The sequence below is a fragment of the Odocoileus virginianus genome, chromosome 33 (genome assembly GCF_023699985.2).
Source record: "Odocoileus virginianus isolate 20LAN1187 ecotype Illinois chromosome 33, Ovbor_1.2, whole genome shotgun sequence".
Taxonomy (NCBI): domain Eukaryota; kingdom Metazoa; phylum Chordata; class Mammalia; order Artiodactyla; family Cervidae; genus Odocoileus; species Odocoileus virginianus.
Window position 1 is genome coordinate 8228215 of NC_069706.1, and position 23012 is coordinate 8251226.

A 23012-nucleotide genomic window follows, 5' to 3' on the forward strand; every position below is an offset into this window, starting at 1 on the left:
AAGAAAGCTGAGACTTGCAATGTGCCCATGCAGGTGGGTGCTTTCTCCTGTGCCTCCAACACAGCCAGGAAAAGAGCTTCTCCCAGGTAGCTGTGGCCCTTTCAGCCTGAGACCCAGAATAAACACGGGTGGAATGGAAACCATAGAGATGATCCCTGGGCTTGCAGCAGCAGGAGGTGGCACCACCATAGCCTAAGGCAAGCTTTCCCACTCAACCTGCGCTCCCATGAGAAAAATAAATGCCAACTGTCATGTGCTTCCAAGATGTCACAGCAATAACTGGGCGACAAGGCTACAAGTCACTATGACACAGCAGAGAACATGGCTGTTGATCTGACTGAAAGGTACCAATGCCCTAGAGAGAATCCAAAGATTCAGATGCTCTCATTTGGGAGTTAAATATAAAACACATTTAGGTTTCTTGATGACACTGTGAGAATCTAAGGTTTAAACCTGGGAGTAGAGGGTGTAAGGCATTATGCCCTTTACTCAGGCTCACACCAACTGCACACACAAACCTCTGCTTCTTTCAACACTGTATTTGGCCACAGTGGTTGACAGACTGTCCTCCCCAGCCCTGGACAAGAGCAGTATGTTTTGGCGATGTGCATGCTCAGTCGCTTCAGCTGTGTCCGACTCTTTGTGATACTGTGGACTGTAGCCCACCAGGCTCCTCTGTGCATGGGATTCTTTAGGCAAGAATACTGGAGTAGGTTGCCATCTCCTACTCCAGAGGATCTTCCTGACCCAGGGATCAAATCCAAGGTTCTTACATCTCCCTCACTGACAGGCAGTTTCTTTATTTCTAGCTCCACCTGGGAAGCCCTGCATTTTCTGGAACCATCTCCAAATATAGCCTCCACCCATTCTTGAACGCAGCTTCTGACCTACGCCCTGAACTTCTGTTTCCTACTCATATTTACTCATTTTTAGGGCTCACCTGCCATCTCTGCTGCTTTTGCTTTTCCTATCTCAGTGTTGGCAAGACCAAGGGGAACCAGCATGCCATTTGAGCCAGGACAGGATTCTAAAACCATGTCCTGGAGCAATGAGCTATGTTGAAATCCCCAACTAAAAGTAGAGAAGGACAGAAGGAAATGCTGCTGGAGAGAGCCAGTCCAGTTAGCTGGAATCTCCATAAATACCCTCATTCCATTAGACTGCAAGTCCATGAGGGTGGAAATGGTCTTTTTTCAGGATAGGCAGGCAAGGGGTGGATTGTAGTGGAAACCCTTGGGATTTCTGCTAACTCTTCCCTATGTTGCGATCACCTCTCTTTCATCTCCCCATAAGAAAATAGTAGGAGCTGTCATGTTAGAACAACCCTTTATTCAACCCCACCCTTTATTCACTCCTGAGGGGTCCAGGAGAGAATCTCTGACCCAAAATCCATCAGGAATCCTTCCTCTGGAATTTGAAATTTAGAATTTGGAAAAGAGAGACTGGGACTTATTACAGCCTAGTTATGTGATGATCTAGAAATATATATGATGCTCTAGAAACAGTGACGGACAGGGGAGCCTGGTATGCTGTAGTCCACGGGGTCTCAAAGAGTCAGACACTTAGCGTGACTGTGTTCAGAGACTTTGCAACTGAACAACAACTGCTCTAGAGCAGAGCTTTCCCCCTTAATCCTGATACTATAAACGTGTGAAACTGAAAGTTGCTCAGTTGTGTTTGACTCTGTGACCCCATGGACTGTAGTTCACCAGGCTCCTCTGTCCATGAGATTCTCCAGGCAAGAATACTGGAGTGGGTTGCCATGTCTTCCTCCAGGGGATCTTCCTGACCCAAGGATTGAACATGGGTCCCCTGTGTCGCAGGCAGATTCTTTACTGTATGCTTGGGGTCAGAGAATTCTGTATTTTGAGATTTTGTAGGAAGGCTGTCCTGGGCATTGAAAGATGTTTGCCAGCACCCCTCACCCCTGGCCTCTACCCACCAGATGTTGGTATCAAATAACCTCCTTGTCAGGACAATCAAAAACATCTCCAGATGCAGCCAACTATCCCCAGGTGATGAAATCCCTGCCCCACACTGAGAACCACTCCTTCAGAGAGAGGACCCATGAATTCCGGCTGCTGAAGCCCCAGGGCTGCCCTGGTTCCTGTTTTTCCCCCTGAACTTATTTGCTCAACTCTTTCCTAAATTCACTGAGATAGACACTTCTGCATCCTCAAAATAACCTTTTAATTGACGTAGTTGTCCGTAATTGGTTTCCATGATAAGCAACCTAAAGAGCCACGGTACCATGTGGTCAGCACTCAGTAAATACTTATAGGGAGCTAAGTCATTACCCAAAGATCCACTGGAAAGCCAGTTAGGAAGCAGAGAGTGTGAGGGTCTCAAGTCCTCTGGAAGTAGGGGAAGTCAACCAAAGTCTTACCATCACCCACAAACTGGAGCAGGGCCAGGTCAATCTGCCTCTTCCATGGCGAACCCTTCTGGAGGGCGATCCCATAACCAGTGGTAGCAAAGATGTACCCACTCCCAATGGTCACCAGCTTGCAGCCTTCGTCCCTCCCAGCCTTGTAATTCAAGACGGCAGCGTCGTAGATGAAAGCGTCCAGTTTCCTGCAATGACAAGAAGCCAGGGAGTCAAGGCGATGGCAAGGTACCATCTCGGGGCCCATTGTCCGAGGCCCGATCCAGCATCGCACACTTCCCTATCACCCAGGAGATGATGACTCATGACTGCTCCATCCCATCATCATAAAAGGATCTATTTTTAATGAGGAGATAAAAGCCAAAAGCTTTTCTCCCCGAGTTACAAGAGGCAGCTAAATAAAGACATGAAGACTCCTTATGCCCAAGTGAGTAAACAGTCGAGTTTGCTGGTTTGCTAAGTGTTAGACCTCAGCGCTCCCAACAGTGTAGAACGGTGGCCTATTTAGAGAGGTTTGCGTTGGAATAAAACAAACCATTAATGGACAGGAGAGAATTTGGTGGCTGGATGTGGGAAGCAGAGAGAGACTAAACAGGAATGATGTTCCTTCCTGCCCAAAGAAACATGTTTACTATTCATTTCTATTACAAAAATAATTACATCATAATTTTTAGAAGCCCAAATAATGGAGAAAATATTAAGAGTACAGTTGAAATTAAAATTGCCTATAATTCTGTAACTCAGAGGCAACCTCTGTTAATGCATTTGTGAACAAACTTCCGAATTTTGTATGCATTTGTATACACACACACACACATACACACACTTTTGAAAATAGGGGCTGGTAACTTCTTTTGTAAAGACACTATAATAAATAGTTTAGGCTTAGTCTCTGATGCAACTGCTCAACTCCGCTGCTGTAGCAAGTTATAGACTGAATTGTGCTTCCTCAAAATTCTTATGTTGAAGTCCTAAGCCCCAGTATCTCTGAACATGAGCTTATTTGGAGATGGGGTCATTGCAGGTGTGATTAGTTAAGGCGAGGTCATATTGGAGCAAGCGGGGCTCCTAACCCAATACCACGGGTGTCCTGATAAAAAGAAGGGATTTGGAGAGAATGAATGTATAGTTGCCGGGGGGAAGACTGGGGAGAAGGGATAGTTAGGGAGTTTGGAATGTGTATGTACACACTGCTCTATTTTAAGTGAATAGCCAGCAAGGACCGACAGTTCAGCACAGGGAAATCTGCTCGATGTTATGTGGCAGCCTGGAGAGGAGGGGAGCTTGGGGGAGAATGTGTGTTAGAGATTCAGTTGTGTTGGACTTTTTTGCAACCCCGTGGACTGTAGCCTACCAGGCTCCTCTGTCCACAGGATTTCCCAGGAAAGAACACTGGAGTGGGTTGTCATTCCCTTCTCCAGGGGCTCTTCCCAATGCAGGGATGGAACCCTGCATTGAGGGCGGATTCTTTATCATCTGAGCTACCAGGGGAGAATAGATATGTGTACATGTATGGCTGAGTCCCTGGCTGCACACCTGAAAGTATTATAATATTGTTATCGGTTAGACCCCAGTACAAAACAAAAAGTTTTAAAAGAGTAAAAAGAAGGAATTTGGACACAGATGTGCTCACAGGGAGATTGTCATGGGAAGGGAGACTGCCACAAGTCTAGGAACCACCAGAGGCCAGAAGACCCTTCTCCTGGTGCCTTCAGAGGGTGCACAGCCCTATGGACAACCTTGATCAAGGCCTTCCAGCCTCCAGAAATATGAGACAAAAAAATTCCTATTGCTTAAGCTTCTCAGTTTGTGATGCTTTGTTATCACAGTCCTAGGAAACTATACACAATATGAGAGCAGCTATTAATAACATGTAAATGAAGGAGTTCAACTCTGTCCCAATAAAAGGTTATTTACACAAAATAGCCTGGCCCATGGGACATTAGTTTGCCAACACTGTTTCAATTTCCAAAATATAATGATACCATGCAAACCATTTTACCAATGTCTTTCTTTTCTCATTTCATCCCACACATAGTGAATGTGTTTCTATGTCAATAAACAGAGCACTCTTTTTAATTTTTTGGTACATTTATTTTTATTGAGGTATAACTTATACGAAATAAAGCACTAGATAAATTTTTACATATGTGTACATCCTTGAAATCATCACATAGATCAAGATAGAAAGCAACATCACCATCATCTCAAAAGTTCCGTTCGCCTTTCCCAGTCAGCACCCTCCAAAAAGCAAGCATCCGGTAATCCTCTCAAAGATATTGTTGCCGCTGTTTAGTTGCTAAGTCATGTATGAGTCTTTCTGACCCCATGGGCTGCAGCACACCAGGCTCCTCTGTCCTCCACTGTCTCCTGCAGAATGCTCAAATTTATGTCCATTGAGTCTATGGCCATCTCATCCTCTTCTGGCCTCTCCTTTTGCCTTTGATCTTTCCCAGCATCAGGGTCTTTTCCAATGAGTTGGCTCTTCGCATCAGGTGGCCAGAGCATTGGAGCTTCAGCATCAATCCTTCCAATGAATATTCAGGACTGATCTCCTTTAGGATGGACTGGTTTGATCTCCTTGCTCAAGGACTCTCAAGAGTCTTCTCCAGCACCACAGTTAAAAGCATCAATTCTTTGATATCCAGCCCTCTTTATGGACCAACTCTCATATCTGTATATGACTACTGGAAAAACCACAGCTTTGACCACATATACCTTTGTTGGTCAAGTGATGTCTCTGCTTTTTAATACCCTGTCTAGATTTTGTTGTGGACATTTTGTCAGAACTCTTCACTGTGGAAGGACTGATGTTGAAGCTGAAACTCCAATATTTTGGCCACCTGATGTGAAGAACTGACTCATTTGAAAAGACCCTGATGCTGGGAAAGATTGAAGGCAGGAGGAGAAGGGGACAACAGAGGATGAGATGGTTGGATGGCATCACTGACTCAATGGACATGAGTTTGGGTAAACTCTGGGAGCTGGTGATAGACAGGGAGGCCCAGCGCGCTGTGGTCTGTGGGGTCGCAAAGAGTTGGACACGACTGAACGACTGAACTGAACTGAACTTCACTGTGACCCATCCATCTTGGGTGGCCCTTCAAGGTATGGCTTATGGCTTCATTGAGTTACACAAGCCCCTTCACCAAGCCAAGGCTGTGATTCATGAAGGGGTTCAAAGACATGGCTGTGGCTAATTCATGACCTACATACCTATTAGTGGGCATGTATATTGTTTCCTATTTTTTAAGTTATTTAAGAAGGCTGAAATGATCAACCACCCTTGAAAACAGAGATGAAAGTATAAACTCTACAGTTATAAGAAAAGTCAGTTGATGAGTGCTCAACTTCCTGACACTTTTTCAGCTTTACTGCCCTTCTCTCCTTAACAAGAAGACATAAAACAGTGAAGCAAAGAAAAATGAAAGTGGCAGGAAGAGCATGTAAAGTGCTGCATCCTTCCAGAGACAACTGCTGAAGGGTTCCCTGTGGGAACAAAACTATTTGGAAGGTTTACAGCTACATTCTTCATTTTAATGTTTTTGTTTCTTTAATGGCTAGAGATGAGGCCAGACTACAGGACGTGTCTCATCAACAGACTCTGAAGCTTTCATCTCAGGGCTGTAGGGTTGGAGACTCGGTTTTATACTCTGAGACTATAAAAGGGCATCAGATGATCCAAGTGGAAGAGTGGGAAAAAGTGGGTATCGTCAACGGTGATGATGAACACAGCTGACAAACCAAGAGGAAACAGCCTTTCTGGAGAGCCAGCAATGCTACTGTGGTTCAGTTGCTCAGTTGTGTCCGATTCTTTGTGACCCGATGGACTGCAGCACGCCAGGCTTCCCTGTCCACCATCTTCCAGAGTTTTCTCAAACTCATGTACATTGAGTCAATGATGTCATCCAACCATCTCATCCTCTGTTGCCCCCTTCTCCTCCTGCCCTCAACCTTTCCCAGCACCAGAGTCTTTTCTAATGAGTTGGCTTCTCCCATCAGGTGGCCAGAGTATTGGAGCTTCAGCTTCAGCTTCAGCATCAGTTCTTCTGATGAATATTCAGGGTTGATTTCCTTTAGGATTGACTGGTTTGATCTCCTTGCAGTCCAAGGGACTCTCAAGAGTTCGCCAACACCACAGTTTAAAAGCATCAATTCTTCACTGCTCAGCCTTCTTTATGGTCCAGAACGTGGACCATATGGTCCAACTCTCATATCTGTACATGACTACTGGGAAAACCATAGCTTTGACTATATGGACCTTTGTCAGAAAAGTAATGTCTCTGCTTTTTAATATGCTATCTAGTTCTGTCATGGCTTTTCTTCCAAGGAGCATGTGTGTTTTAATTTCATGGCTGCAGTCACCATCTGCAGTGATTTTGGAGCCCAAGAAAATAAAGTCTGCTACTGTTTCTACTGTTTCTCCATCTATTTGCCATGAATTGATGGAACCAGATGCCATGATCTTAGTTTTCTGAAAGTTGTGATTTAAGCCAACTTTTTCACTCTCCTCTTTCACCTTCATCAGGAGGCTCTTTAGTTCTTCTTTACTTTCTGCCATAAGGGTGGTGTCATCTGTGTATCTGAGGTTATTGATATTTCTCCCTGTAATCTTGATTCCAGCTTGTCCTTCATCCAACCCAGCATATCACATGATGTACTCTGCATAGAAGTTAAATAAGCAGGGTGACAATATATAGCCTTGATGTACTCGTTTCCTAGTTTTGAACCAGTCTATTTTCCATGTCCAGTCCTAATTGTTGCTTCTTGACCTGTACACAGGTTTCTCTGAGACCCATGGACATTGCGGGGGTGGGGAGGGAGTAGTTGCTAAAGGTTGATTTGTGCATGATGGCAGGAGGGCATGTGACAGGAGCCATGGAAGAGCAGATGGAAGGGATCTGTCTTCGTTCTCTGCATTTGGATGACAGCACCACCTCAGGAAAGTCACTACTTTCTTTTGCACTGCTGGTTTCTCATCTGTGAGATGAGGTTGTCATCGTGGTCCTGTGGAACTGTGGAATTCTACAATTCTGCAAGCTGGGTCATCTTCTGTCACTCTGAATAGGGAAACTGAGACTTAGGATAACATATGTCCTGGGGTCTTTGGGACAAATGGATGGCATGTGTCCTCTTAATGAAGTTGGAGTACTTGCAACTCCAATGCTTTATATTGCCATGGGGATGCTAAGAACCTGGGTTTTATTGAAACTTTCTAAGACTCACCCATCTCTCTGACCTCAATTCCTCAAAAAGCAAACAAAAATAAATGCCTCGGTGTGTACAAGGGTATTTATCTATTAAGGCCATTTGTTGATATTCATGGGGTGAAAGTCCCACCCATTCTGCTAACCTACCACATGCTGATACATTTCTGGAATGGAAATTAAATCTGTACCTGGCACCCGTATAAGGGCTATCCAACAGCAGTTTAAATTTGTATTTTATGGAGAGGCACAGATTTCTGCAAATCATTATCATATATTTCATGACAAGTCTTGAGCTGAGCAAAAAACAGCTGGATAAGCCCAAAGAAGAAGGGGAAGTTTACTTGGAAAACGAAGCTTGCATAAGCAAGATGTCATCAAGTCAGAGGGAGGAAAACTGCAAAAGACACAGTTAATTCTGAGCAAAGCAATCACACGTTGGCACATCTGGGTGGACTGGCACCAGTACTCGTAGAGAAGTCTGGCCAGGAAGACTCTCTGTGGTCTCAGGGCCACATCTGAACCAAAGGAGGACAACATGTGAAGGAAACCACAGGGCTATGCAACTTTGATTTCTGTCCCTCACGGAGGATTCTAAACAGCTGGAGTCTAAATGCATTGGTCACAGAAACCTGCATGTTCAAAAACATCTTAGGGCTCACACAATACCCACAGACAGACACAGCCATTGTTTGCACAATGCTTCACAAAAGTGCACTGTATTTTACGTGCATTGTCCCAGTGGGGCCTCACAAATGCCCAGTTGGGACATTTATTATTATTATTTATTTTATTTTCTTGTGTTGTTTATGAACAGGTGAGATTTTTAGAGGCTAAGGAATTGTAGTGCTGGAGAAAACCTGAGAGTCCCCTGGACAGCAAGGAGATCAAACCAGTCAATTCTAAGGGAAATCAACCCTGAATATTCACTGGAAGGACTGATGCTGAAGCTGAACCTCCAATATTTTGGACACCTGATGGGAAGAGCTGACTCATTGGAAAAGACCCTGATGCTGGAAAGATTGAAGGCAGGAGAAGGGTGCAGCAGAGGATGAGATGGTTGGACCACATCACTGATTTAATGGACATGAACCTGGATGAACTCCGGGAGACAGTGAGGGACAGGGAGGCCTGGCATACCACAGTCCACGGGGTCACAAAGAGCAGGCCACGACTTAGTGACTGAGCAACAACAGAAGGCTGCCGGAAGCTCCCCAGCAGTATTTCCGAACTTTGTACAGGAAGTTCTTTACAAAGGAACCTTCAAGTTACAAACTTTCAAAGATGCTAACATGCATTCCATCAGTGTTAAGCAAGAGTGAAGTCGCAGCTTACCCTCCATCTCCTATGGCTGAATATCCTTCAGCTCTACCATCTCCCACCTCTTTTTCCCTCAGTGACTCTGCTTGCCTGTTCGCTCCATGCCAGCCCCTGTATGCCAGCTATTGTCCTGGGCTACTGTACTTTTCAAGGTACTGTACTATAACATTAAAGATACTTTCTCTATTTTTGTGCTTGTTTTTAAATGCATTATTTGCATGAATAGTATTATAAACCTATTATAGTACAGTACAATATAGCTGACTGTGTTAGTTGGGTGCCTAAGCTAACTCTGTTGGACTTAGGAACAAATTGGACTTATGAACACACTCTCGGAATGGAACTCATTTGTACGTAGGGGACTTACTGCGCACACACACTGTCTATAGCAGCACTGTCCAGAACTTTCTGCAGTGATGGCAATACTCCATGTCTGTGCTATGACTATCGAGCACTTCACATGCGGTTAGTGCAACTGAGGACCTGAGCTGTCCATTTTATTTCATTTCATTAAATCAGATTCTGGTATAAATGGCCACACGTGGTCGGGGGCTACTGAAGTGGCTCCCAGTGGGCGGGGGAGGCGGGGCCCTGGCCTCCCTTGGCTCCGACTCAGAGACCCGTGCCTTTGATCTCCTTCCCACTGAAGGAAAAATGTTTCCATTGTTAAAAAGAAAAGACGTAAAACTCGCGGACGCCCTCCGGCTCGGGCTTTGTGGTCAAAGCCTTTGAACAAGGCCCCTGTGCTTCTCAGCCTCCTTCTTCTCCCTGTAAAGTGGGGCAGACACGAGCTGCCCTCCAAGGGCCACTGGGCATAAAGGGAGGTTACGTAAGGAGGTGTGTGTGCAGTGCCCGGCATAGAACAAATGCTGAACACACACCGATGGATCCCTCTGCATTTGATTTTCCAGCAGAGGGGCTTACAACGTCCATGCATCATGCAGGACAAACCCGGTCCTGAATAGTTTATAGACATTATCACATTTCACTTACTTCTTCTAACTGAGCAAAGTTGGATGCACGCCTGCCGTCCCCGTGAAATGAGGAAACGGGGGCCCCGAGAGGTAAAGTGAGGGACGTGGCAGGCCAGCTTATGTAAGTGTCAGACGGCACTTGGGCTTAACACAGCCTGACGACAGAAGCCACGGACATAACCACTGGGACACGTTATCCATAGCCCTGTGGAGTGAACGGAAGCAGCTCTGTCTTACTTATGAAATTCAGGCTGGGGGTTCCAGCTCGACGTGAAGCCCACCATGATGAAAAAAGGGAAAGGATCAGACCGGAGCCATTGGGGTTTTAAAAAGATTTTCTGGGCTGTTCAGTTTCACCTGTCTCTTTCCCAGGAGATGCTCGGCCGTGTGAGGTCTGGAGTCACCGACAGAGGAGACATCTCTTGCCCCCAACACATCTTAACTCTCCTCGTTTGGGAGACGTTTAGGCATAGCTTCTTGTTGAGGGTGGAGCGTCAGAAAGAGAAGCCCAACTGAGACCAAAAGTGCTGGGCGGACTGGAACTGCGATGGTGGGTGAGAGAGAGGTGTGTTAGGCTGCAGAGTGGTAACTGGCAGCTCTGGGAATGAAACAACACGGACATTAGAGGCGGGCACTGGAGGAAGAACCCCTCAGAACTCAGAGCATGGCTGGAAGCCTCAGGCCTCACAGGGAGGAGCCAGTGATGTTTTTCTGCTTGGTTTTTTTCTTCCCCTGTTTTTTTTTTTTTTTTTTTAATTTTCTCATTTACTTATTTTGGCGCTGGGTCTTTGTTGCTGCACGGGCTTTTCTCTAGCTCCGGTGAGCGGGAGCTACTCTTTGCTGTGGTGCATGGGCTTCTCATTGCAGCGGCTTCTCTGGTTGCGGGGCACAGGCTCGAGGGCGTGCGGGTTTCAGCAGTTGTGGCACGTGGGCTCAGAAGTCGCGGCTCCCGGCTCTAGAGCGCAGGCTCAGAAGTTGTGCAGGGGCCCAGCTGCTCCGCAGCATGTGGGATCTTCCCGGACCAGGGATCGAACCCGTGTATTCTGCATAGGCAGGCAGATTCTTTGCCACTGAGCCACCAGGGAAGCCTTTTTTCTCCTGCTTTTTAAGTGGAGATGTCTATGGCCCTGCCATCCCAGCTCCTGCCAATCCGCGTGGCTGTCACTGGCTCAGTGCTTCTCCCACTTGGGGGCGGTGGAAGCTCAGAGATCCCGTCTGAGAACCATGATGGGGACAGGGTGCCTGCCAGGCCCACCCCTCTCCCTCTGCTCCCTACAGAGGGGAGAGCTCTTCTCCAAACATTTGTGACAAATGAAACGATGCCTCGGCTTGCCAGAGCGAGGACTGGAACACAACCGGAGCCTGAAAAGTCACGCTGTGCGGTGCTGGCTGTGTGACATCCCCACCCCCCACCAGGCATCACCGAGGCTGTGTGGGTGCTGGCACCCTCTCCCCATCACCTGCGGTCCTCAAGGAAAGCAGATGATTAAAAATGACAGTGATTCAGAATGAGAGGGGGAAATAAGACCTCCTCTCCGCAAATTTGCAAAGCAGCAAAGGAAGATTCTCGTGTGTGTCCCATGCGACTTTCACCCAGCGGCTTCCTGCCGCATTTTTGACAGCTTTGAGGAGCTGCTGCGGCTTTCTCCAGTGTGTAGATCTGACCCTGTTATTTTAGCGGGTCTCTCTCGTAGCTACACAATGGGCTGAATGTTCACTCCTGCCCTAAGACTGTCGGCCAGCCAAGCAGATTTCCCCCTTGCAAACGGGGAGACCGTGGCCTCCAGTCACTGCATGGCTCCTTTGGGGAAAGGGGCTTGTATTGTCAAGTGGCTTGACATTTCCTCATCAAAAGTTTCCGGTTTTAGCTCGTCATCTCCTTGTGCATGTTTTCAGAGGCTCTCTAGGGGGTCTCAGCACATTTAAAGGCTAATTATATAGTTAAAGTTAATTATTCATTCATTAACATTCAAGAAGTCTTTAACTTACAGACCGACTTGTTCTGATGAATTAATGAAACCAGAACGTGTGTGTATGTGTGTTGTGTGCGTGTATGTTTTGGAGGTCTAGTGCAAAGCATTAGTGAGAACTGAGCATCTCTTGGATGAGATGCTGGTTGTATTTTGGGGTGGGGGGGCTCATCAAAGCCTTGTTAGGAAGAGGAACACAACAGTCAGCAGTTCAGGCAGGTCAGCAGGATGAATGTGGGACAGTGGATGGGGTTCAGGTCTACCTTGGCCAGCGCTACGAATGAGAGCCAGTCATGGGACCTGTCTAAGCCTTGGTTTTCTCATCTGTAAGATGGGGGAATAACAGCTCTTTAATGGGGCTGGATAGTTCTTGTTGTTTAGTTGCTCAGTTGTGTCCGAATCTCTATGACTCCCTGGACCGCAGCACACCAGGCTTCCCTGTCCTTCATCATCTCCCCAAGTTTGCTCAAACTCATGTCCTTTGAGTTGATGATGCTGTCCAACCATCTCATCCTCTGTTGCCCTCTTCTCCTCCCCCCCTCAGTCTTTCCCAGCATCAGGGTCTTTTCCAAGGAGTCGGCTCTTCGCATCAGCTGGCCAGTTCTGGAGCTTCAGCTTCAGCATCAGTCCTTCCAATGAATATGCAGGGTTGATTTCCTTGGATACTGGATGGATGAAAATGGGGGTGAAGGTGTTTTGGAAATTGTGTCTCCTGGTACGAATCCAGGGGCAGGGGTGACATCAGTGAGCAGAGAAGCCATGGTGTGCAGGTTACCATCAAAGCATCCAGATACAGCACTACCGGTGGGTGAGGCACATTCATGGGCCCAAGAAGAGGTACCCTTGAGGCACAACAGCCTTTTAAAGTGTCTGCTTGGGCAAGGGACACTCAATATATACAGAGACTGTACCTGCCATCAGCATGGGATGGTCTGAAATAGACATTAGGAAAATGGCCCAGAACCACATTTTGAAGTTTATGAGTACAAACTTCAAATTCAGAATTATACCAACCCTGATGCCTTTTCACTAAGGAAGCATTTTTCAGAGCAAACTCCATTAAGCTAATTTAATTCCTAGATCAATGCCTCACGTAGCATAGTTGAATTATTTCCAATTTTTTTTGGAAACTGTTTTCACGGGGATCAATTTTTTTGTGTTGCAATTTTACGAGGATTTGATTCATTGATCAGTGTTTGGACAGTAACAAATTTTACTAATTTATAACTTCTGCCATCTTGAGCATTCTCTTATGGGGATGGTGGCCATCAAGTCCAATTCTCCTGGGTCAAAATTGTGCAGAGAGGCAAAGTTGGCCAAGAAGATTTGAGTCATTTATGGATTTGCAGTCAATAACAAATTTCACCCTGTGTGCTTTTTGCTGCTGTCAGTTTAATTTGTGTTGATTAATTCTTCCAGTAATATTCACTGTGAATTGGGTAAAAAAAGACGGATGGTGACTATTTATTTTTTAACTGAGAACATTCTGAGCAGTATTGTTAAGATTGAGACAGAGAGAGGCAGAGAAGGAGGGAGAAAATAAGGGAGGGGAAAAATACAGATGGAAGCAGGCAGCAGGGAAAATGGGAAGACAGGGAGAGAAAAAGACAGGAGAGAATAGCAAAGAGAGAGTGAGGGAGAGAGACAGAGGGAGGAGAAAGAGGATAAGGCAGAGATGGAGAGAGTGAAAAGAGGGAGATAGACTCACGAGAAGAGACTTAGAGACAAGAGGGAGGGAGAAAGGGAGGCCAAGAGAGGGAGAAAGAGAGAGAAGGAAGAAGGAAGGGAACAAACAAGGAGGGAAGGAAAGGAGGAGGAAAGAAAGAGAAGGAGGGAGTTCAGTTACTCAGTCGTGTCTGACTCTTTGCGACCCCACGGACTGCAGCACGCCAGGCCTCCCTGTCCATCACCAACTCCCGGAGTTTACTCAAACTCATGTCCTTTGAGTCGGTGATGCCATCCAACCATCTCATCTCTGTCATCCCCTTCTCCTCCTGCCCTCAATCTTTCCAGGATCAGGGTCTTTTCAAATGAATCTGTTCTTTGCATCAGGTGGCCAAAGTATTGACGTTTCAGCTTCAATATCAGTCCTTCCAATGAACACTCAGGACTGATCTCCTTTAGGATGGACTGGTTGGATCTTCTTGCAGTCCAAGGACTCTCAAGAGTCTTCTCGAAGGAGGGAGAGAGGGTGAAGAAAGGAAGAAACAGAGGAAAGGAAACAGGGCAAACAGTTTGCCTACTAACAACCTCAAAAACAGGACAAGGTTCCAATGATACAGCAAACCCCCTCTTCTTCATTACTGATGAATTTAATACCGAATTTCACAATCTAACCTTATCCAAGATATTGATAGATCATGTACTGCAACGTTTTGATTTTTCAGGAAAGAAAACCAAAGCCCAGAGGAGGTTTCTGCCCTGGGTGTCCCACAGCATCAGAGCTTCCAGATCCATCTACCACGTGCCAAAGCAATGTGCCTTCAGGGCAAGGCTGTCATGGGCTTCCTGAATCGGAGGGCCTGTCCTCGGGTTGGGGATGGAGTCAGAGAAGCGCTGCTGTGGGGCGTTGGGTGAGTCTGTGCTCATACCTAAGCCTTGACTTCCCCGTTGGACCGGAAGGAAAAACAATCTCTTCCAGAGGTTGTACTCTGGTTGAAGGAAGGAATGGAGGTACATTTGCTTGATGGATTATAAAGCGCTATGCAAATGCTATTCCTTCTTCATGCTACTACTCATGTTCAGACCCAGGAAAAGTACTGATGCCTGCTGACATGTCAGTCTTTTATAGAGTTTCTTAGTAGATAGTCTTCAAGGGTTGAAATCAGAGTAACCCAACTATTGCAAAAGTTCCATGGTGCACAGCACATTATTTAAAATGCTCATATTACAAAGAATGTTCTCTGCTACAGACTTTTCTTGAATGCTTACTGTGTGCCAGACACTGATCTCTGCCTGCCTGTCTCATTTAATCCTTTCAACAGTTCTAAATGCAAGTTTCTAAATTATAGTTCCTAGGTGAAGGAACCATAATTAGCATTATTTTATAAACAAAATCCGTGAGGTCCAGGAAGTTAATTAGCTTGTCTAAAATCCCACAGCTGACCGTCAGCAGAGAGGGAATTCGAATCCAGGATGCTTGGCTCTTAAGCATCACCACACACTCCTGGTAGAGACGGTGATCCTGCTGAACTTGTCACATAGTAGGACTGAAAGACAAGGATTCTCAAAGGCCAGAAAATATATAAAAATGAGGGACTGGGGAAAGAATCAATGAAACCCTATTATGCATCTGATACAGTGCCAGGAACTTCCCCTAAGTCAATTCATTCAATCCTCAAAGGAGTTCTGAATGTGTGTGTTCAACCCTCTCTGACTCTTTGTGATCCTACGGACTGTAGCGCACCAGGCTCCTCTGTCTATGGGATTTTCCAGGCAAGAATGCTTGAGTGGGTAGCTATTTTCTCCAGGATTTGGGAGATGTGGGAAATAGGCTCAGAGAGGTTATTTAAATTTCCAAAAGTCACACAGCTGGTAATTAGCAGAGTCAGAATAGGAAACTAGGTATTTCTCAATTCAAAGTCGATGCTCTGAATCATGGGGTCATTCAGAAAATAAATAAGTCAATCAATCAGCTGAATAAGACTAACCTTTTCTAGAAAGTATAAATACTCTGACCCAGAAATCATACTTCTTGAGATCATTCCTGGAGAATGACTTGCTGAAATGCACAGACACCTCATCACAGATTTTAACATGACCATATTACCAAGAGCCCCCAAGAGGGAACTAATATAATAAACTGTGCTATATGCAAACCATGGAATTCTTTCCAGCCATAGAAGAGAATGAAGGCAAAAGACACCTACGGACATGGAAGGTGCTTCAACACACATTATTAATTGAACAACCAAACTGTGCCTTACCTCATAGAGTTTGACAGCACCCCACAGAACAAAATTTTATAATTATATGTGAACCCACAAATATTTGCAAATGCATCTGACAAAGGTCTGGGAGAAACAACACATATATCAAAGAGAGCATACTGCTTACCTGCTGGGAGTGGGGGTGATTTGGAATTGGGACACAGTCAAATGGATGCCTATTTATCTGTACTTTTTACAGCAAGAATATCTTCCTTTGTGAGAAGTGATAGAGCACAGTGATTAATGGCAGAGATGCCAAAGCCACTTCAAATCCCATCTCTGAAGCTCACCAGCAAGAGACTTAAGCTGTGCATGGCAGTGTGTGCTTAGACACTCAGTTATGTCTGACTCTTTGTGACCCTACGGACTGTAGCTTGCCGGGCTTCTCTGTCCATGGGATTTCCCAGGCAAGAATACTGGAGTGGGTAGCTATTTCCTCCAGGATTTGGAAGATGTGGGAAATAAGATTCAGAGAGCTTATTTAAATTTCCTTAAAAATTTAGGAGTGGGTTGCCATTTCCTTCTCCAGGCGATCTTCCTGACCCAGGGATTGAACCTGCATCTCTGCAGGCAGAGTCTTTACCTCCAAGCCACTTGGGAAACACACATAGTGCAGGAGAGCCAAATTTGCCATCTCAAATGGTGTCTCTTTGGCATGAGGACTAAGTTAGGCTGATTATTCTTAAGACAGAAGAGACTCAGGAAATGTTTCCTTTTACCTCCTCCTTAACTGACTGAAGAATTTAGATGAAGGGCTTGTTCCCAGAATAGAGCTACGACCAGAGCTGCCTGCAAAGAACATGGACTTACTGTATTGGGGGAGACCAAGCAGGGGTTAAAGACCGGTGTGTCCCACCGTCTCCCGTGGCCCAGCAAACATTTATTTACCAAACACCTGCTTTTCTATCTCCATGTCATTTGCCTTCCTCTCCTGGGAAGTCCTAACCCACCCACCTCCAACATCCTTTATGTCTCTAGCTGAAGATGGTATTTAAGGTGAGGCTTGGGCCCTTTGGGTGAGTCACCCAGTTCTCCTGGGTCTCTACCATATAGACATTATTGAAATTTTGTTTGACTTTCTCCTGCTAACCTGTCTCATGTCAGTTTAATTCTTCGACCAGCCAGGAAAAAACTAGAAGAGTCGGGAAAAATTTCTCCCCCTCCCATGCCTGACGATCGTCTCTCTGTGTACCCAGTGCAGATGCTGGATATGTCAACCCTCGTGGGGCGGCTGTGAAATTAAATGAAGAATTATAGGTAAGTGCTTATAAGAGCGTCTGGCACAGAGAGAGAACAACTAAGCATTTGAGATGAGGAAGCAGGGATGGAAACTAGCCAATACAATGATTGCATCACCCAGGGGTGGGGTGGTTTACATGCAAGAATCCGTATTGCATCCTGTCCACCGAGCATCACTGGGGTGAAATACAAGGTCACCCCCCAAGCACGTACTGGAAGAAGGCCTCCCCTGCAGACCCCAGAACCCAGAGGAGAGCCTTCTGTGGCAGTGCTCATGTCAGACACCTGTCAGAGGATGCTGTTGGGAAAACCACGCTGGTGCCCAGATGAGTGTGGTGGGTTGAACACTGCCCCTCCCTAAAATTCACATCCATCAGAACCTCAGAATGCAATCTTATTGGGAAGCTGGGTCTTTGCAGATGTAATTAGTTAAGGATCTCCAGACAAAATCATCCTGGGCTTAGGTGGGCCCTAAATCCTTTGACTTAGAAGCATCTCTCATAAGAAGAAGAGACATGGAGGTCACCTGGAGACAGAAGCAGAGATCTGAATGATGCTGCCCAAGCCAAGAGCCGCCAGACGTGGGAAGAGACAAGGAGAATTCTCCCCCAGGGTCTTCTGAGGGAGTGTGGCCCTGCTGACACGTGGCTTTTAGACATGCAGACTCAAGAGCTGGGAGAGATGATGTTTCTGTTGTTTTAAGCCCCCAAGTTTGTGGTTATTTATTACTGCAGCACTAGGGAAGTGCCACCACAGGGAAACCTGAGGAGTGGTGCCCGAGTTTCTACTGCTCCTCAACCTGCGTTTCTCTCAATGGAAGGAGGGCAGAGGCCACTGCCTGGGCCCCAGGCACTCACCACAGGGTGTGGACAGCATCTCCCGACCTGTGCTAAGAGCTAACCTGGCAGCAGGAAAACTCACACGTCCCCCCACTGCTGCTCGATAGAGCAAGAGGACACTCAGGGCTGATGCGTTAACACGGAGACCATTTTAGCACCTGGGTCAGTGGGAGCTTGTTCACAATTTTCACAGTGGAGAGAGAGAGGGCACACTACCGAGATTTTCCAAATCTGAGCCCCCGATGGGCAGGAGCATCAGCTTCTCTCGTCCTAGCCCTCAAACCTCACAACAAAAGTGCCAGCACTTTAGGGAATCGTTCACTTGTCAGGACAAGCAGAGAGGCAGACATCATGGATGGAAAGGATCATGGAGGCAAAGAGATGCTGGGCTGAGTCTGAGTGCCAGCTCTGTCTCTCGCTTAACTTTCGGACAAGTTGCTTCTGCTCCTCGAGCCTCAGTTTCACCTTCCATAAAATGGAGAGAACTCCTGTTGGGCAGAGTTGAGTCAGGGTGAAATGAGATGTCATATCTGAAGTTTGAGTTTGGCAACTCAACTGTGTGAGTTTGGCAACCAATCAGGAGAGGTGACCCCTATGGAGACAAGGAGATGGAATCTGCCGGGAAGCTGTGGCTCATTCAGTCGCCCCAGGAAGAATTTCCTAACCACGCGGCTCCCAACGTAAGGAATGCATCCTTTGCTCAGGTGACTTTTCTCCGTGAGCTCATTTCTTTCCCCCATTTCAATAGAAGGAGAAACACTGACCATTTTAAAAGCAGCACTAACACTTTCAAAGAGAGGAAGAGACATTTTAAAGCATGGACAAAATTAGTTCTGGGTTTTTATAACAGTGAGCAATCAGAAATAGGCTAATTCTGCACTGTTCTAGAAATGTTCATATTTAGTGTTTTTAAGTCATGACTCAAAGCCTGGGCTCTGGAGCAAGTGTGGCCGCAGACAAGTTCTTTAAGCTTCCGGTGGCCTGTTTCCTCGATCGTAAATGCAAATCGTGATCATTGTCGTCTCACAGGGTTGTTATGCGGTTTAAATAAGATGCTTCAGGCAATGCATTCAGAACAGTGCCTGGCACACAGGTAAATGATATCAGTTAGTTGGAAATACCTCGCTGGGTTTCCAAAACAATTCAGGCAGGTTATTCAAACTGCAGTAGAAGAAGTTTCCAGCATACGGAGAAAGCAATTTGAGGGAACTGAATTCTGAGATGGAAAAGCAGGTAAGGCCTTAGGGAAAGTCAGAAAGCAGATATTCACGCCATAAGCTCTCTGTAGTTGCTAACAGAAGATCATAAATTAAGCTTTGAGTTATGTAGAAGCCCGAGCAAAAAGAGCACTATGAGGAATTACAGGACTTGTTGTCCACAAGATAAAAGCACCTTACAGCAAAGAAAAACAATGTTGCTCACAGCACAGAAGTCTGAGACGTGATGTAGGATGACAGTCTGAATAAACTGGTACAGTAACAGTATCAGCCAGCCTTCTGAAATAACTGTTTTCTTGGAGGGCCCTCCAGTGCCAGACAGCATATGATGAAAACACACGGCAGGAAAAGTTAAATTAATTAATCTTTTTCTATTTCACTGAAATAGCACCTACTCATTAAATGTGATAATTGTCCAACAAAACTGTATAGATTTAACTGAGAAAAGCCAAACAGGTTTGCAAGGACACCGGTTCAATGTGTGTAAACTATGAACATGTGGACAAATGTCTGAAGGAAATGTAAGAAGAACTGAAGAATTATGTTCAGAAAAACACTGTTTCCTTCTTACTACAAGTAACACTTTTGTTGCAGAAAAATGTGTTAAGTAAAAGAGGAGATAGAAAACCCACAATCTTCATCAACTATAATATCTCTCATAATGTTTGATGTATTTCATTTCAGTCTCCTTTCTGCCTCTTTCTCTTCTCTGAATTTATAGAATTCAGATCCTATTTTATTCAACTCTTCCGCCATTTAAAACATTTTTAGAAAAAAAAAAAAGAAGAAGAAAATAAAAAAAAATTTCTTTTAATACTTTATGGGTGGTCGTGAACATCCCTTAAAATAGTTTTAATGGAGTTTAACAAGAAATAATTTCAAGAGCAAAAAAGATTTCTCTGCTTTCTTGAGTTTTTATTAAGGGTAAAGTTGCTAACCCTCTGATGTGGTAGCAATTATTTTTGAGCTTTATTTGCCGTGTGGGGGTGGACCTCAGAAACCAGGTCACTGTCGATCTGATTTTCTCTGGAGACTGTGCTATTTCATTTAGCAGAACAGCTCACCAAACCCTGAGATCTATGCCTGTTTTCGAACTCAGCAGCTGGAAAGGAACCCTCTGAGTGGGATTCTGCTTGACTGGTAAAATATAGCTAATAAAATGTGCTCAGATGACACCCTTGAAAGAACTTGCTCTGCATGTCAACTCAGCATCAGTGAGGATACTCAGGCCTTCCTGGTCTACTTTTGCCCTGGTGATTTTAGCATCCCTGGACCAGTTTCTTCTGAGGATGGAAAGGAGGATACTAGGATCTTATCAACTCTCAGATTGCCAATTGACACATATATGTTATATAGTATCTGCATATTATACATCATATTAAATATATGTACACATACATCCTGTGTTGTTGCTGTTGTTCAGTCACTAAGTTGCATCGGATTCTGTGACCCCATGGGCTGCAGCACACCAGGCCTCCCTGTCTCTCACCATCTCTGGGAGTTTGCCCAAGTTCATGTCCATTAAGTCGGTGATGCCATCCAACCATCTCATCCTCTGTCGTCCCTTTCTCCTCCTGCCCTCAATCTTTCCCAGCATCAGGGTTTACATGTTATTAAACTTCTGTTTGACTTTCTCCTGTTAATCTGTCTCATGTCAATTTAATTCTTAGATTAGCCACGAGAATCTAGAAAGGAAGCACAACATTTCTTTCTCCACAATAACATAACACAGAACTCTGGTCTTCAGTTTTCCTTTGAACTCTAATCTCATATATCCAACTGCCTCACTGACACTGACGTGTCGGGAAACAAACCTAACTCCTAGAGTCAATAATTCTACAGTGTGAAGTACTTAGTTAACTAGCTTGTTGGGTAATTCATTAACCTTATAGAGCCTTAGGTTCTTCATCTCTTTAAGCACCCAGCTCATAGGAATAATAGTACTCAGCTCATAGCAGTAAGAGCACCCAACTCACAGGAGCAACAGTACTCAGCTCATAGGAGTAAGAGTACCTAGCTCATACAAGTAATAGTACTCAGCTCATAGCAGTAAGAGTATCAAGCTCATAGCAGTAAGAGTACCAGGTCATAGCAATAGTAGTACCCAGCTCAGAGGAATAATAGTACCTCTGAGTAATGGTAGTAATGGTACCCAGTAATGGCAGTAATGGTACCCAGCTCACTGGCATCTTCTGAGGATGAAACGAGATTAAGCACCTGAAGTGCTTGGAGCCACATCTCACAGATTGCTACGTTTCAGTCAATGCAAAGATGAAGTATCATGATGTTGTCCCAAAGGCACTTTCAACTTACCTCACCCAAACCTAAACGTGTGTTCCTCCATGCCTCTGTTCTTTCTGAACCCATCTTCTTGATCCTGTCCACTCCAGACAGAACACCAGTTCTCAATACTCAATGAATTAACCTTGCAAAGCCCAGGAACTGCCTGTATCTGAGTCACTGGAAGTGCCAATTAAAACAGGGACTCCTGACCCCTACAGACTTGGAGATGCTGGTTCTAGCACAGGGATTCAATGCTCACCTTTTCTATGACAACGTTTCTGATACTTGCAAATAGATGTGACCACCTTCTGCCTTTTAGTATACAGACACATTGAGCAGTTTGAGTATTCCCAATTCTCCTTCCAAACTACTCAATGTAAGAGAAGCCAAAAGATGCTTGTCTGCTTCCCAACATTGTCGGACTGGAAATGAAACCAGCAAAGGGACTTGGTGGAGGGAGGCTTGACTGATGCTTCTAAAGGAAACTGGGACTTTTCCATAAATTTATATACGCATAATTGGACATGAAAGTCAGTTAAAATAAGAAAACATAAACCATCCGACTATGTCTTCAAATATTAGGCTCTTCAGAGTCGTAAGAACGTAGATTGTTTAATTTAAATCTGGCGTAAGTGCTATGCTTGCAGTTTTGCCTACTTGCCAAAACTGCTTGGAGAACATTGGCTTCTGATGACTGAGCGTTTATAAATCTAAATCTGTCTCCACTCATTTCAGCTTCAGTTCCCTCTTCTAAAGCACATGGGCCCCACATTCGATTACTGTACATCAGAGTCACCTGAAGAACCTGTTAAAGCATGCAGATTCCCAAGCACAGGATCTGGAATTCGAATGCAGATCCAGAATTCGAATCTCCAAATTCCAGAGATTGGGCTCTGTTGGCTTAGTGGGGCTCAGGAATTCACATTTTTATTAGCATCCCTGCTGACTCAGGTGGGCTTCCCAGGAGGCTCAGGAGTAAAGAATCTGCCTTCCAATGCAGGAGACACGGGTGTGGGCTGGGAAGATCCGGGAGGAGAAAATGGCAACCCATTCCAGTATTCTTGCCTGGAGAGTTCCAAGGATAGAGGAGCCTGGCGGGCTACAATCTACGGGGTCACACAAGAGTTGGACATGACTTAGTGGTTAAACAACAACAACTAATTCAGACCCAGTTGGCCTAGAAACCCAGGGTCATGAAATGCTTGTCCACCTTTGGTTCAGGAGACCCCAAGTGTCAAAACAGACCTGTTCCTGAAAACCCCACCTGTTAATGTTTGCGGATCAACCCTATTTTCTCACTGATTTGCTTGATATTTTCCGGGATGTTTTATCTCCATGTATTATAAATTTCAACAAACCATGACACTTAGAAAACTTAGTTTCATGTTTCTGTGCCCCAAGACTCTTAAAGTGATTCTGGATCCAGAAGACAAGCCTTATGTTTATATTGGCTGGCCTACTCTTTATGTGCACAATGTATTTATTGAACTTCTGAACAGTAGTTCTCAGATTTTACCTTATAACAAAATCACCTTGGAGTAGCAGGATGCTTGTTAAAATGCAAATCCAAAATCTTTACCACTAAAGAGAAGGTCTTGTGTTGAGTCCAAAACCTTACATTTTTACAAGTAACCATTTGATTTAGGTG

At 45.2% G+C, this 23012-nt stretch overlaps 1 protein-coding gene across 1 annotated transcript in view; it reads right to left on the reverse strand.

The window, feature by feature from the left end:
• Positions 1-23012, reverse strand: part of GRIN2A (glutamate ionotropic receptor NMDA type subunit 2A) — a 430039-nt gene that overhangs the window by 46788 nt on the left and 360239 nt on the right. The window contains 1 exon segment of the mRNA XM_070460672.1: positions 2387-2574. Within this exon segment, the coding sequence (XP_070316773.1) occupies positions 2387-2574 (188 nt within the window).